This window comes from Muscardinus avellanarius (genome assembly GCF_963383645.1).
Source record: "Muscardinus avellanarius genome assembly, chromosome: 1".
NCBI classification, from domain to species: domain Eukaryota; kingdom Metazoa; phylum Chordata; class Mammalia; order Rodentia; family Gliridae; genus Muscardinus; species Muscardinus avellanarius.
This window is the reverse complement of record NC_137786.1, coordinates 83,182,558-83,199,119: the sequence shown is the minus strand read 5'-3', so window position 1 is coordinate 83,199,119 and position 16,562 is coordinate 83,182,558. Positions and strand designations below refer to the sequence as shown.

At 40.0% G+C, this 16,562-nt stretch overlaps 1 protein-coding gene across 1 annotated transcript in view; it reads left to right on the top strand.

The window, feature by feature from the left end:
- LIX1 (limb and CNS expressed 1) overlaps nt 1-10,625 on the top strand; it is a gene marked incomplete at both ends in the record, with an annotated part of 59,791 nt that extends 49,166 nt beyond the window's left edge. Inside the window, 2 exons of the mRNA XM_080701372.1 lie at nt 8,289-8,366; nt 10,338-10,625. Coding sequence (XP_080557498.1) covers nt 8,289-8,366; nt 10,338-10,625 — 366 coding nt within the window. The remainder of the gene's footprint in view (nt 1-8,288; nt 8,367-10,337) is intronic.
- Nucleotides 10,626-16,562: the final 5,937 nt, after the last annotated feature.

Genomic DNA, 16,562 nt, shown 5'->3' with positions numbered 1-16,562 from the left:
TATTAAATGCATTCTTGACTCAATAATTTCCAACTTTCAATGGATTTATTAGAACATAATCCCATGGTAAGCTGAGGTCCTTCCATAGTTGCAAAATAAATAATATCAGTGACAATATGAACAGTAGCAATAGTTAATACTCATTGGATGCCTTCTTTGGAATTATGCTTAGTATCTAATGAATGTTTAACCTTCACACCAAATATGTAAGGTGGGTATTGTTTCCAGGTTGCTGTGAAAGGAAGCTCATCATCATTTAGCAAATGGAAGAGCCATAGCTCGGATTCAGGCAGTGTGGTTTCTGAACTCACACACCTGACTCTTAGCCTACATTGGGCTGGACAGATGAAAATTCAATGGTGATTGGAAGGGAAATATGTACCACTGTTAAAAACAAAACTGAACTTGGTTGCAGTTGAACATCCCTAAACATACTATGCTGGTAAAAATCAGTATGTAATATTAAATCCAAGAGCCTTTACCCAGAGTAATCATATCTTCTTAGTTTAGATTCCAAGAAGTAACCATAGATAATAGAGTTAGATCCAAAAAGCAATCAAAGCTATGAAATTGCATGGACAGACGTGTTCATTGTGGTAAAATTTGCCATGGTGCAGAAAGAGAATAGCACAAGAGAGTAATGCACATGTTTAAAAAACCACACAGGCCGGGCGTGGTGGCGCACGCTTGTAATCCCCGCGCTTGGGAGGCAGAGACAGGAGGATCGCGCAGGTTCGAAGCCAGCCGCGCGCGCTGGCTTAGGAGACCATGTTTCCAAATAAAAATGTAAAAATAGGTCTGGGAGTGTAGCCCGGAGGTAGAAGGGCTTCCAGGAACCCCAGTACCACCAAAATAAATAAATAAATAAATAAATAAATAAATAAATAAATAACCACACAGACCTTTGAAGCCAGTTACTCACCACTCACCTGTGAGCCTGTGCATTCTAAGACTCAATTTTCTTATCTATAAAACAGAAGTGATAGTGCCCACTTTATAGAATTGAATAATGTGACATTTATAAAACATATGGCATAGTCCTTCCTACAAAGAGAAAAATCATTAGTTTTAATTCCTCCTTTCACACTCCATCAAAAAAAGAATCTTGTACTTTTTTGTTGTTTTAGAATGAACACTTCCTGCCTTAGTACACAGTAACTTGTATATGATTCACTAGCTACTTTCAGAAAAATTAAGAATAATTTAGAATGGGACTGAGTTGGTTGGCCAAAGATGGGGAAGGTGAGAATTAAAAAAAAAAAAAGAATGCTGCTGCAAATTCCTTGCAAACACTATGAAAGCCTCTACTCCTTAGTAACACTTTAATTACCTTGCTTTGGGCTGTGTGTTTTCTGTGTGGTCTAGGGAATAAGGTATTTAAATATGTGGAATAATAATTTGAATCATACTGTGGAAACGCTCCATAAATTCTCAGAAAGGAGGCTGGGCACAGGATGAGGACAAGGGAAGTAGATGTGAGGGCAGGGAGAACACAAAGCCCTCCCTGCGGGAGGGGTACTGGCGACCCTGGACCAGGTCATGAAGCGGTTTCCTTCCGCCTGCCTGCTGGGGCTGGCTGGGCAGTTCCTCAGGGGCCTGGGCTAAATACACCAGCCTGTGTCTGCACATAATGGAAACTGGCCACAGACCTGGGCCGTTTCTGCAGAGATGCAGCAATCAGTCCCCTGGTGGGTCATAGACATGTGTTTGTATCTAGCAATGGATGGTTGTATCATAGAAAAACAGGGCTGGTGTCTCCTGTCTGCCCTCAGGCATGGTAGGGGGTATTCTGGGGGACGTCTGCAGCCAGTGCTGGGAGGAAACATGATAGTCTTCTTACCTTTTGGGAGGGAAGCAGGCTGCCTGTTTTGAGGTAGCTCTGCCATAGAGACAACTGCCTGCTTTTGTGGGGAGGGCTGGGGGCAGTGCTAGTCGCTGGGTCTTGTCAAGGTTAGATTCTCTCGGCAGGCTTTGACTGAAGCTGGTTAATATATTTATTCTGAAGCCTAATGCAATCCAAGGAAGGGTTGTTTATTTACATCTTTGCTAAATTCTCCAGGTCGCCTTTTAAAACCCCATCCCATAAACAAATTTCCTCTTAAATCCACTCTCTTGGGTGGGGAGATGGTGCCCACCTGTTTTTCAAGTTCTCCATTTACAGTGTTTGTTTTTCTTATTTCTGATGAATCACAGAGCCAAGCCAGTCTCCCAGACAAAGTTCCCAAGAGAAGGAGGGAGCATTTGTTCCCCCACAAAGTAGCAGAAAAGCTAAGGCTTGTGTCTACTAGGCGGCAGCACCAGGCCAAGCTGCCAGGACAGAGCTCGGCTGCTGCCAGCTCCAGTGGAATGAATGACAAAATGAACTGGGGAGCTGCAGCTACAATTTTCTCCGAAGGGGAAAAACACAGGCTTTATTCTCTATTCGATTTTAAATTTACTTTACTGATCTGGACTCCCTCCCACACACACTATATAATTTGCAAGGACCCAATGCAAAGTAAAAAATGCAAGGGCCTTTGCTCAAACACTATTCATAAATTCAAGTAGAATATAAAACCTACTGTAGAACCCTCTGTGACTGCACAGACCTCACACTTGTGAAGCCTGGCTGGTCCCTGAGGACAGATCCACAAGAAGGGGTTGGACTAGGGTAAGGTGGAGGAGACATCTGTCTCTCGACAAAATTGAAAGGGGCACTAAAAATACTCTATGATCGAGATAGATGATATGATAATGCAATCTTTTAAAAACTCTAAATGATGCTGGGCATGGTGGCACACTCTCGTAGTCCCCACAGGAGGATTGCGCAGGTTTGAAGCCAGCCACGCTGGCTTAGGAGACCCTGTTTCCAAATTTAAAAAAGTATAAAATAGTCTGGGAGTGTATCCCAGAGGTAGAAGGGTTTCCAGGAAGCCTAGTAACACACACACACACACACACACACACACACACACACACACACACCTCTAAATGAACACTAAAAGCTCCTAATAAGCAGGATATCAAATTTTTAAATAAGAGACCCTGGATATGGACGAATCAGCCCACTCAGCCTAAATCTTGCCTCAGTCTAAGAGACCAGAACTTATCGCTTTCTGTCTGTCCAGCCAGGCTGCCCAGGTTTCTGGATGTGCCCCCATAACAAACATCATGCACAGAAGACTTCAGTGAAGAGCAGGATGGGTTCCTGTGGGACAGACAACTTTAACTTCCTTCAGAGTAACAGGGCTCCTCCAAGTAGAAAGCAGGATGAGAAATCCCAGGCTGCAAGACACCACAGTGAAGCTGGAGGAGATTCCTCACAGACTCCAGGAGTCTGCAGGAGCCTCTCCAAGCAGGCCAAGATAACAAGGATTTCCTGGGCTTGAGACTGAACTAACTACACAGCTTTGGGAAGATAGTAAATTTGGTCTTATGAGGGGAAGTAAAGGAGAGGGGCCAGGAAGTCCATGAAAACATTTCAACAGACTTTCTACAGAGGAGAAGAGATTAATATCTCCAAAAAAGAGGGCCAAAAACTAGATCAGGGTATAATGTAGACGGTGAAATTGAATCATTTTTCCCAAGAGAATCTTAGGAACCAGAGCAACACTGAGGAAGAGGCAGATGTGTTGCTGAAGAAGAAAACACCATCTGGTGATGGGAGAATAGAAGAAAACACCGTCTGGTGATGGGAGAGTAGTTTCCACCAGCCAGAGCGGGGAGGGAGGAGGTGGGTGCTCTTCTCCTGGAGGCAAAAAGGGCTCAAGTCTCCTTGGGGAAGTCTGTGAGAGACAAACGTTATCAGGGGACAATAGAAAGGTTCTGGGTTCTGTTCACAGGAAAATTGTGGATTCTGAAGTCTTGGGGGAATTACAGAATAGAATGACAGCAGTTCATCTGGAAGATGCAGCCCTGGTATAGAGAGAAGAATGAAAGCCCAGAGATCGAGAGTCATGGAAGAAGAAAAAGGACATTTCTCAGGCAACAGCTGTTGCATGATGGAATCAAGAGCCCTATTAGCAGCCAGGTGTGGTGGTACACACCTGTAATTCCAGTACTTGGAGGCTGAAACAGAAGAATTGCAAGTTCAAGGTCAACCTCAGCAACCTAGTGAGACCCTATTCCAAAAATAAAAATAAAGCATTAGCTCAGAGGTAGAATGCCCTTGGGTTCAATCCCGAGTACAATAAAAATAAAGTTGGGGATGTAGCTTGCCCAAGGTTTCAATCCTTAGTATCACAAAGGGAAACAAACAAACAAAACAGCCATGTTAACAATAGCCTGTTTCTCAAAGTAGACTAAAAGGAGGCTAGAACAATGCCAAGATGGGTCCTGGAGTCACAAAATAAATCCAGTCTTTCTTTCTTTCTTTCTTTCTTTCTTTCTTTCTTCCTTCCTTCCTTCCTTCCTTCCTTCCTTCCTTCCTTCCTTCCTTCCTTCTTTCTTCTTTCTCTTGCAGTACTGGAAATGGAACCCAAGGCATTCTACTTCTGAGCTACATCCCTGCTCTATTTTTTATTGTTTATTTTGAAACAGGGTCTCACTGAGTTGCAAAGGGCCTCACTAAGTAACTGAGGCTGCCTCAAACCGTGAATCTCCTGTCTCAGCCTCCCAAATGCTGGTATTAAAAGTGTGTGCCACCACACCCAGCCAGTGTATGTTTCTTGTTTGTCAATTTTAGATAAGGGATAAGGATATAGCTTGGCAGTAGAATGCTTGGTGGCATGCCTGAGGCTTTGAATTCAATCTTCAGTACAAAAAAAAAAAAGTTTTACATAAAGACATGAGGCAGGTGGGGGATCAAGTGAAAGAGGGAGTGTTTATCTTTTTTAAAAATAGTCATACATAATGAACACAAAGTTCAAGTTGATTCCTATAAAACATGAAGCCAGAATTTCTTCTCTACAAATATTGGCCCTCCTGTTGCATCCTGTTCCAATCAAGGCATGCAAAGTTTATACTTATTTTTATGGCTACATATTATTTAATAGGTAGTTTCAGGGGATAAGGTGGGAAAGTTAACACAATTTTTTCTTCCTGAACCCCTGAGGCTACTCTGATGGGAAGATTAAGATGCACAAGGTAGCCGGGCGTGGTGGCGTACACTTGTAACCCAGCATTCGGGAGGCTGAAACAGGAGGATCACGGTTCGAGGACAGCCTCAGCTACTTAGTGAGGCCCTCTGCAACTTAGTGAGACCCTGTTTCAAAATAAAGAATAAAAAATAGGGCAGGGGGTGTAGCTCGGAAGTCGAATGCCCCTGGGTTCCATCCCCAGACCAGAAAAACAAACAAAAAGATGCCTGATCAGTGAAGATGTGGTTTATGGAAGGAAGAACCCCCACTTTTCCATGTTAGTGTAGTCATGTGATGGAGTGAAAATCTGGATGGGCCAGGTAGAAAGGGGGCCACAAGAAGGAGGCTTCCCTGGACTAGTGACCAGGACCCTGGGCAGACAGTGGCACCTCTGGAGCAGAAGGAACAATTCACCTGGTGCTCACATTGTATTTTAATTCATGAAAATAAATGGTCTTCCTTTTCTTCATGGCTCAGTGGGCTCTGAGTGCTCACTGTGCAGTAGAACACAGACAACAATGCCAATCTTCGTTTCAGACTGAGAAGAAGAGAAACACTGAACTGTAATGGCAGAGTTAGACCAGAGAAGAGCACTATCTGCTCCTTGGATAATATAATGGCTTTTAAAATTATCAGCTAATTTTGCCGGGCATGGTGGCGCACGCTTGTAATCCCCGCGCTTGGGAGGCGGAGACAGGAAGATTGCGCAGGTTCGAAGCCAGCCTTTCTGGCTTAAGAGACCCTGTTTCCAAATAAAAAAATTATATATATATATATATATATATATATATATATATATATATAATAGGTCTGGGAGTGTAGCCTGGAGGTAGAAGGGTTTCCAGGAATCCCAGTACCACCATAAATAAATAAATAAATAAATAAATAAATATTTTTTTTAATTACCAGCTAATTTCAAAATGCCTGCAAGCTAAGACTATGTGTCTTCTGATTTTCCTAATGAAAACTTTTCCCTGAGTAAGCGGAGGTAGAGGCAGTTAATAAAAATCAGCTTGTTTGAATGAATTGAACATATGCCTAAATGTTAAGTTTTGCATAACTTCTCATGCGCAAGAAATTCTTTAATTATATTGAGCAAGTTCCCAATAATTATGTGATGGTGGTTTATGCTATTAATCAATAAGAGATTCTCTCTGACAAAAATGCAGGACACTTTAGGAGAAAACTGCTGGTTCTGAAAGTCATCGGTGGAGGCGATCCACCTTAGCTGGCCTGGCTATCAGGCAGGGAAGAGAAAAATGGAGCTGATGGGGCTCTGGGGCGCTCCTACAGTATTTAAATGCCATTCAATGTGGAAACTATCTATGTGCTCTCCTGTCAATCTAACCTCATTTTCCACAATTTAGGGCATTGTTCTTGACTGAATTTATAAAGGTGGGGGATATTTTACAGTGTCTTTACTTTTTCCAATATATATTTTATATTATCCAAAGATAAAATTACAACAAGTTCAGTTCGCATATTTAGTTAGCTTTTATTTGAGATTCTAGAATCAGGCAAGACTTCCATAAAATAGATTGAGTGTCCTGATAAGCTCAGCAGAAGAGACTGAACTAATAGGCAGAAAAGGGATTAAAAAAAAAAAAAAAGCAGAAACAGAACAAAAAGTGGATTGGGTTTTTTCAAGGTTTCTTACCTTGTAAAGGTTAAAGCAGGGAGAACTGATCATACTGGGATCCCAGCTAAAACTGGGATTTGGCTATTACCTCTCTCTCTCTCTCTCTCTCTCTCTCTCTCTCTCTCTCTCTCTCTCTCTCTCTCTCCCCCTCCTGATTTCTGGGAAAGTCAAATAAACAACTTCTTTTCAGCTTGGTGACATGAGTGATTCCATTTTGGTTTGGTTTGTTGAGTGTGCTACAGGAGCTCAGTCCAAACCAATGGCATCCTATAAATTCTGTTTAACAATATATACACATTTTATTTAAGTGAATTTATTTTTCACTTAAATTCTTAAAGCTAGCCGGGCGTGGTGGCGCACGCTTGTAATCCCCGCGCTTGGGAGGCGGAGACAGGAGGATCGCGCAGGTTCGAAGCCAGCCACGCTGGCGTAAGAGACCCTGTTTCAAAAATATAAAATAGGTCTGGGAGTGTAGCCCGGAGTAGAAGGGCTTCTAGGAACCCCAGTACCACCAAAAAAAAAAAAAAAAAAAAAATTCTTAAAGCTTAAATCATGTAACATAGCCACACGATTCAAAACTAAAAAAGTTTTTTAAAAGTCTATCAGAGGAGCTGGGTATGGTCATGCACACTTGTAATCTCAGTACTTGGGAAGCTGAGACAGGAGAATCATAGGTTTGCAGCCAGCCTCAGCTACTTAGTGAAGCTGTCTGCAACTTAGTGAGACCCTGTTTCAAAACAAAAAATAAAATGAAGTTGGAGGTGTAGGTTAGAGGTAGAACACCCCGGGTTCCATTCCCAGTACCACATATACACACCAAACGAGTATATCAGAGGAAGGATGCCTGCTCCCTAGATGTACATTTTCCATCCCCAGAAACCACAAGTGTTACCAGATTCTTTTTGTTGATATGTTTTTATTTTTTCTCTTCATTTTGAGGCTTCACACATGATAAACACACACTGTATCACTGAACCACATTGCCAGCCCTGATAACCAAATTCTTCCATATTTTTCTAGAACTCTTCTAAGCATGTACACGCAAACATAGGGATCTTCTATTCTTTTAAACAAATAGTAGCACTTGGCTTTTGTTTCAACAACACATCACATTCTTTATATTAGAACCAAGAGAGTGTTCTCATCTTTTATTATGCCAAGTATTCAGTAGAATGGAAAGATCATACTCAAGCCATTTCTTCCAAAACAAACATTTAAAATGTTCTTATTCTCTGGCAATTTCAAATTGCAAATGATGCAGTGTGTAACCTTACCTATGCATTATTTCTCGGATGTGCTGGCATGTTCAGAAAACTTCTTGGGCATACAGTTACCAAGGGGTATGTATTTTAATGTTGAAAAATACTTGTCAGTTAGTCAATTTGTTATGCACATGTAGATATAGCAAGAGAATGAAGGACGGAATCTTCAGAAGCCTGAGAACTCAAGTCTTTGAAAATTCCTAATGTATTATGACAATATGGTAAATCTGTTTCCCTGATATAATTTGTAGATCAGAATTATGTCCCACTCATCTCTTACTGATGTACACTTTTGCTTCAAGGCCAATGACAGGTGTTTGGGTTTTATAGGAGCTGATGACCATTTTCCAACTATTGCACTGGAATGGAAGTCTAAAAGCCCTCCGTGAAACAAAATGTTCCCGACAGGTGAGATTTTTCCAGACGTGGCCAGCTTTGTTTTATGGACAGCAGACGGTTCATTGTCTTCCTGGGAGTCTTCCTTTATTCAGATATGTCTCCATTTAAATTTCATACTTACTTATTAACAGCAAAGGGCACATAAAGAAATATATAGAAAGGCCCAAACATATACACTGAGAATGCTGGCTGATCCTAGGGCTGACCTGTACTGAATGTCGAATGGAGTGATTATTAAGACGTACTTAGTTTCAAAGTCAAATGCTAAATGGACTCTGTGTGTCTGTTTTTCTACTTTGGATTTGTGCCCTCTTATACTTTTCAGTGCAGAAAGAAAGGGAAGCGTGCATTGTTTCTGAAACCATCTCACTGCAAACGGGCAAAATTGATTGTAGGAAGTGTATTTCCCACCTTACCAAAGTCCCTAGCGGACAGAGGATTGCAAAGTTGGATGGGCTGGCATTAGGTCACTTTATTTTTTTTTTTAAGTTTGGTTTAGAAGTTTCTCCTTTATTTTCCAGAGACAGGGTCTCACTATTTCTTTATTACTTATGAGAAACACCTTTCCCCCCTTTTTAATAGCAAATGTAAACCCCCTCCTGTGTATTTAATAGTTTTCACCTGCCATCTTCCAAGATTTATCCTTTCTTTACCCACTGTTAGAATTTGAAAGATGGCTGTTTATTTTTGAGAATTTCCTAACAGGAATTGGTATGAAGAACAAAGCATCTATTAGTTAGCAAGTGGAGGGTGGGTGGAAGAGTTTTCCATGCACCACAGCCCCAGGAGTTTTTTGTTGTTCTTTGCTTAGAAAGCTTGGCTCTCAAAATGTCAAAAATGGAAAAGAAACGAGTAGCTGACAATGGATTTGGCTATTTTTTCCCCCTTTCCTTTGATTTTATAAAAGGCCTTTGAAATATGCTGGGCTGGTTATAAACACTTTTCCATGATTGGTTTTAATTTGTTAAGGTCATAAATAAATACCATATGTTCTTGAAAATAAAAATAAGCAATGCATCTACTCTATACAATCAAACCTATATATGACAGTATGATGTATTAAGAGGGTTTTTTTGACATAAGGATTGAAGGTAATTGTTAATTTTTAATAGTTTCCAAAGTAGGAGATCAGGTATCATGAAGTATCATTATGATATAAATTATGATAATGTTCACATTCCATGATTTATATTTTAAAGTTCTTCCTATAGCCGCTGTGAGCCATTTGGACTGTCTTCTTCTTCATGTTAAAAGCACACTGCTAGGAAGCTGACTCTCCTGGTTTCCAGGGCTTGTGTTAAGTCCCCCTGACTAAATGCTTCCTGCTTTCACAATTGGTGTGACCAAACCCTATTTTGTCCAAATCCCTCTGTGTACTTTCTCACTCTTTCAAAGGAGACCACTGGGCAGAGGGTTCAGTGAATAGATGAAGTAATCTGCATATCAATTGCTATAGAAATGCATTTCAAAAAATATTCTCTAAAGCTGTCAGAGCTTTGTTTAGTGAACATTATTGTCATTCTAAGTGGTATGTTTTAACTCAACCTGGAGTGCCTTGCTTGGCTAGACCAGATAATACCATGATTCCCTTTAAAAAAGTATGTCAGTGGAGCTGGGCTAGGTGGTGCTCATCTTGAATCCCAGTACTTGGGAGGCTGAGACAGATTCAAGGCCAGCCTCAGCAACACAGTGAGGCCCTCAGCAACTTCATGAGACTCTGTTTCAGAATAAAATATAAAATAGGACTGGGGTTCTAACTCAGAGGAAGAATGCTCCTGGGTTCAACCCCTACTACCAAAAAAAAAAAAAAAAAAAGAAAAAAAAAAAAGAAAAAGAAAAGAAAAGAAAACAACATGTCATTGAGATTTGGTTTCAGTCTCTGAATATCAGCAAGGGTAGGAGAGGCGCGGGCAGGCCACAAATGCACGAGTAGCTTTATTGCTCTTCACTGACACTCTGAACTTGTTTCTTGCTTCCTAGGAAGTCATCTCTTACTATTCCCAGTACTCCTTAGATGAGAAGATGCGTAGCCACATGGCCCTGGACTGGATCATGAAGGAGCAGGAGTCACCCGGCATTCTCTCTCAAGAGCTGCGGACAGCACTGCAGCAGTTGGAGGAAGCCAGGAAAGCAGGACAAGAATTACGGTTTTACAAAGAAAAGAAAGAAATCCTGAGCTTGGCCCTGACTCAGATCTACAGCGACCCTGACCCTTCCTCACCCAGTGATGACCAGCTGAGCCTCACGGCCCTCTGTGGCTATCACTAGCAAGGCCTGGTCCAGGGCCCCCCCAGGACTCAACCTTAGGAAGCTTTTTGAAGGAAATCGGAGGCTTTAGCATCAATAGCTACTACCTGAAGGCTGTACTAATACCCTCACCCGTTCCACTCACAGGATATGAGGGTAGCAGGGCTCTTACAGACCCCCTCTGTCTTTGCTCCACCCATTCTCAAAACTTCCACCTCAGGATGAGGGTGAATAGAGGATTGCAGAGCTTTATTTTCTAGGGATGGCTCCAATCTAAAGCCTAGCTGATGTGTGCCTCACTAGACCACATATGTTGTTTCAAAGAATAGGCCCGTATAGCATTTCCTCCTAACAAAAATAAATAAAACAGCCAGAATTAGAAGGAGTAGCATGATAGCAGTTTTTAAGAAATACCTGGGATTAAATAAATAGTATGGATTGCTTTTAAAAATATACAAGGGTCAGAGTCTCTTCATAATCACTGGAAACCAAGCGACAGTTTACATCTACTATGAATAATCCAAGGCTACAGTGGAAACTTTATCTGGATTTTATTCGCAAACATCTTAAAGTGGCAATGGTATGAAAATCTTGGATAAATTGTGTATGGATTAAAAAGTCACTGTAGTAATTATTTGAAACCCACATTCTTCCATAGATGAGGGTGAATGGCACCTAGAATGGTATTTTCACTCTAATTTCTCAAGAAGAATTAGTGTCCAATTTCTATGAATCTTGTAGACAATCATGTTCATTTTTAATTTGTGAGTAGAAACTTGAACCAATTTACTTTTGTTTTTGCGATGGAGGACATATCTACAATAGAAAAAATCAATTGCATCTTAAAGGTTAAAACATTTTAGAAAAATATCATTAGCATGTAACAAAGTGCTTACTTATGATCCATTTCACAGAGATAGAGAGAGAATCTTTACCTGTCTTGGTGTCTTGGTTGCTGTTCAAGAATGTATGAGCCATGCATGGTGGTACCCATCTGTAATTCAAGTACTTGGGAGGCTGAGACAGGATGATCTCAGGTTCGAGGACGGCCTCAGCAATATAGTGAAACTCATAACAATTTAGGATACTCTGTTTCAAAATAAAAAAATAGAATAGGGCCAGGGGTATAGCTCGGAGGAAGAACATCCTTGGGTTCAATCTCCTATATCACCAGAAAAAGAAAAAAATCATAAGAAACCAGGAGCTCAAATGTGATATTATTATTAAATTTAAATCACTAGAATACTCTTTAAAGGAGGAAGAATAAGACAATTACATCTCTATTTGCCCCATCTCTATGGGTCAGTTAATTCATTAGAAAATCAAAATCAAATATAAATAGATTTTTAGATAGTTCCTAGTCACTCAATTTTAAAAATAACATCAATGACAACTTTTAAAAATACTCAGTTATTTTTATTACATGGAAAGGATTTGAATTTAGCCCAATAATTCAAATTAAAGGAAATGTTTTTCTCAGTTTTAAGTAATTTATTTTTCTCTTTGTTTATGCAAATGCAGACTTACTTTCCCAAAAGCTAAGACATTACACTTACATTGAACTTCACAAAATATGATATTTGGAATATTTTAAAATGTACAAAGGTTATTCTCCCCCATTAAATCTTCATAAAATGGTATTCTAATCACATATTTTGTAGTTAGCCTTGATAATAAAAAATATCACGTGTCACACTTCTAAGACCAGGGTAAATTTAAACTACATAATTGCCCTATTCTAATATCACAAGAAGGCAATAGTACATAAAATTAGGTAAATTTCATTTAAAAATATTATTTTAACAAAAGTCACATCTTCCCCATAATGAGGCTAAATGTCACCTAAAAGGGGACCTTAGTTCCTCATATACCTGAAAAGGAATTAGAATTAAATTGTGTTTGTTGAATACATTTTAAAGTTAGAGAAAATTTCTATTTAAAGTAATTTTTTATAAAACCACTACTTCCGAAGTTATCATGTGACTAAAGTTAAGCACACCTCTATTGCATTAGTAGCTTTTGACAAGGACCATCTCAAAAAGACACTGTTTGGAGGCAGGAACAGGATTTGACGAGATGATACCAAATTTATGTTCTGCCATATAATTAGAAAATGATTCATTCTGTAAACTGAAAATAGGGCTCCTCACCTGGTCACTATCAGTTTTTCCCAATAGATCAAAGCCACCCACTCTTCCTGAAATGGTATAAAAGCTACAGTAATAACAGCTGAAGTCAGCATCTTGGCTGGTCCTTCTGATACCCCATTAATAGAAAATCAATTTTGGCTAAGACATCATGGCTATCAGTTCATCACATAAACATCTGTAGTCCTGGCCCAGAGAAGGACTGAGGAGCAAAGCAGATTTCTCTTTCTCTTTTTTGTTTTCTGGTTCTTAATGGTGCACTGAGGTACAGGAAACCCAAATGAAGGATTTTCTAAACATGTGGAGCTCTGAGTCTAATGTTTTGGGTTTTGTTTGTTTTTGTTATAAATCCTTTGAGAATCTGATAAAAAAAAACAAACTATGGTCCATTTCATAGAAAAACAGAATAAGATATACACTTTGAAAATTGAATAGTTTCAGAGACTATATGGATCCCCCAAGTCCATGGATTACCCTAGAAGGCTTTGACCTCTAATTTAAACTCACAATTGAATACATACATATGGTCCCTTACACTTCACATCAGAGATCCAATGTAGCTCAGAAAGAGCCCACGCATCCTAACTTCATTACCTTGAAATATAGAATTGCACTGTGTCTGACAAGAGATAGTTTAATTTTCACAAAATACAACTACACAATATTGTTAGGAAAAAAGAGCAGCTTAGATGACCTTGTTACTACACCTCAGTAAATGTATCAGAATATTATAGATTTAATAAAATCCTCTAATGTCAGAATTCAGCTGTCCATTTGTTCAAAAGCTATAGCTCACTCATATTTTGCTATTGCATTCATTTGCTTATTTTTTAGTGAAGGAAAATAATCAAACCCTAGATACTCCTGAAATGATGTGTCTATTCTCAACCATGAATTTCATCACTCAGATCTCCAAAAAACATGAAGAAAAATATATAAAGATTTTAGAGGCAGGCATGTTGGCACATGCTTGTAATCCCAGCATTCGGGAGGCTGAGACAGGAGGATCGCAGTTTGTGGCCAGCCTCAGCTACTTAGGGAGGTCCTCTGCAACTCAGTGAGACTCTGTTTCAAAAATAAAGGATGAAAAATAGGGCTGGGGGTGAAGCTTGAAGGTAGAATGCCTCTGGGTTTCATTCCCCGTACCGGAAAAAAAAAATTTTTTTTTAATTTTTCTAATTATCTAGAGAAAGCACCTAAAACCAAAAGTCTTACTGTAGTTGACTTCCATAGCTGAGATGCTTCAGCAAATTCTGGGTTTTATCATGTCATTTATTTCTTATAGCCACGGGACAATGTTTTCATTATCCTCGACTATGTTCATGGGTAAACACTAGTCAAGATAGTCTCTACTGTTGTTTTTGCTTATTTGTTTTGCCGCATATAAATGAAAACTTGAAACATCTATATAGAAACTTATAGTAAACTTCTCAGAGTTAATATGAAGAGCTGGGGATGTAGCTCAGTGGTAGAGGACTTGCCTAACATGCTCACAACTCTAGGTTCCACACCCAGTACTGAAAAAAAAGGTTAATATTAATATTGCTCTTAGAGCTTTAGGATAACAAAGAGCCTTTTCCCTACCACAATAGTTTGAAGTTTTGACTATATATTAGAAATAGCCAATGAGCTTTTAAAACGACAAAATATCTAGGCTACATCCACCCCAGTGAAATCAACTCTTTAGGAATGTGTCCCAGGCAGCAGTATTGTTTAAAGCTCCTTAGGTGCTTCTGAGGTGTACCACTGCTCCACCCAGCAAGTGCAGGCTCAGAGATCTATGTCCTAAACATTAGGAGCTTTTATTTTGGGGGGAGGGATATAAGGGATTGAATCCTGGGGTATTCTACCTTAGAGCTACACCTCCAGCAGGGTTTTTTTGTGTGTGTGGTACTGGGGTTCCTGGAAGCCCTTCTGGGCTACACTCCCAGACCTATTATATATATATATATATATATATATATATATATATATATATATATATATATATATATAATTTTATTTGGAAACAGGGTCTCTTAAACCAGCGCAGCTGGCTTCGAACCTGCGTGATCCTCCTGTCTCTGCCTCCCAAGCGCGGGGATTACAAGCATGTGCCACCACACCCGGCTCCAGCATTTTTTTTTTTTTTTAAAACAGGGTCTTCCAGGCGTGGTGGTACATGTTTGTAATCCCAGCATTTGAGAGGCTGAGACTGGACGATCGTGGTTCGTGCGGTTTGTGAGACCCCTGTTTCAAAATAAAGAATAAAAAATAGGGCTGGGGGTGTAGCGTTAGAATGGCCCTGGGTTCCATCCCCAGTAACACACACACACACATACACACACACACACACACACACACACACACACACACACACACACACAGTCTTGCTAAATTGCTGAGGCTAACCTTGAACCTAAGATCCTCCTATCTTAAATTACCAAGTACTGAGATTACAGTTGTGTATTATGAACCAGTGGAAGTTTTTTATCTACTTGACCTTCACTGCAAACTCAAATGTGGAGCTCTTCTGGGCTAGGTAGAAGAAAATGCATTTGCATTTGTCTCTCTTCGCACCCATAACCAAAACAGAGGAATGAATGTACATGCCCACAAGCATGCCTCACCCCTAGCTGAGTCAAAGAGCAGTATTTCTGCCCCAGGCTCCAGGTTTTCTTTGTCAAATACGAAACAGGAAACATCTATACCAAATGCATTTGGGGGTCCATATTTAAAAGCACAAATTCCTGGGCTACACCCAAGACCTACCAAGCAAATTCTTGGCAGGGTCTAGGTTATTTATCACTCCTCCAGGTGATATATATATATATATATATATATATATATATATATATATATATATATATATATATATTCAGAGAGGGTGGTTTATTTTCCAGAGCAGGCCATATAAGCCATACGGTACCTAAAATATTGATGGATGGGACAGAGCACGGCTGTGCAGAGATCAGGAAGAGGAAGAACAAGGATCAGTTGTGGGTTAATGGATCCTACTGATCCTGCCCCCTTCGGGTGAATTTCCCAGTTCTAGATTGGTTACTCTGATAGTCCCTTGACTTTCCTTTGTCCCCTGATAGATTAGCTCACCAGGGCCCAACCACTGCCATCATTTGCTGCCTCTTCTGATCATTAAAAGTCTCTGCAGTTTGAAGTGATGAAGAAGTAGAAACCATACTAATAGAGGAAGCTGGTCAGTAGAAAGAGGAGAGTTGGTTGGTGTTGAGAGCAAATGGAGAGAGAGGCAGATGTGCAAGAAGGTGAGAGTACAAAGCCCACTGGAGAAGATTAGGTCTACAGGCCCACGGCCCTGAAGTGAACTTCCTCCTCCTCCTCCTCCTCTCTTCCTCCTCCTCTTCCTCCTCCTCCTCCTCTTCCTCCTCCTCTTCTTCCTCCTCTTCCTCTTCCTCCTCTTCCTCCTCTTTCTCCTTCTCTTTTCTTTTGTGGTACTAGAGATTGAATCCAGGGGTGTTCTATGTCTGATCTATATACCCAACCCTATTTTATATTTTTATTTTGAAAGAGGGGCTTGCTAAATTACTCTGTGATACTGGCCTCTAACCTGTCTCAACTGCTCAAGTACTGGAGATTAATATATATATGCCATCATATACATACATATATACATATTACATACATATATATGTGTATATATATGTGTGTGTGTGTATATATATATATATATATATATATATATATATATAGAGAGAGAGAGAGAGAGAGAGAGACATATGCCACCATACCCAGTTTAAACTTAAACTTCTTTTTTTTTTTTTTTGCGGTACTGGGGATGGAACACAGGGACATTCTA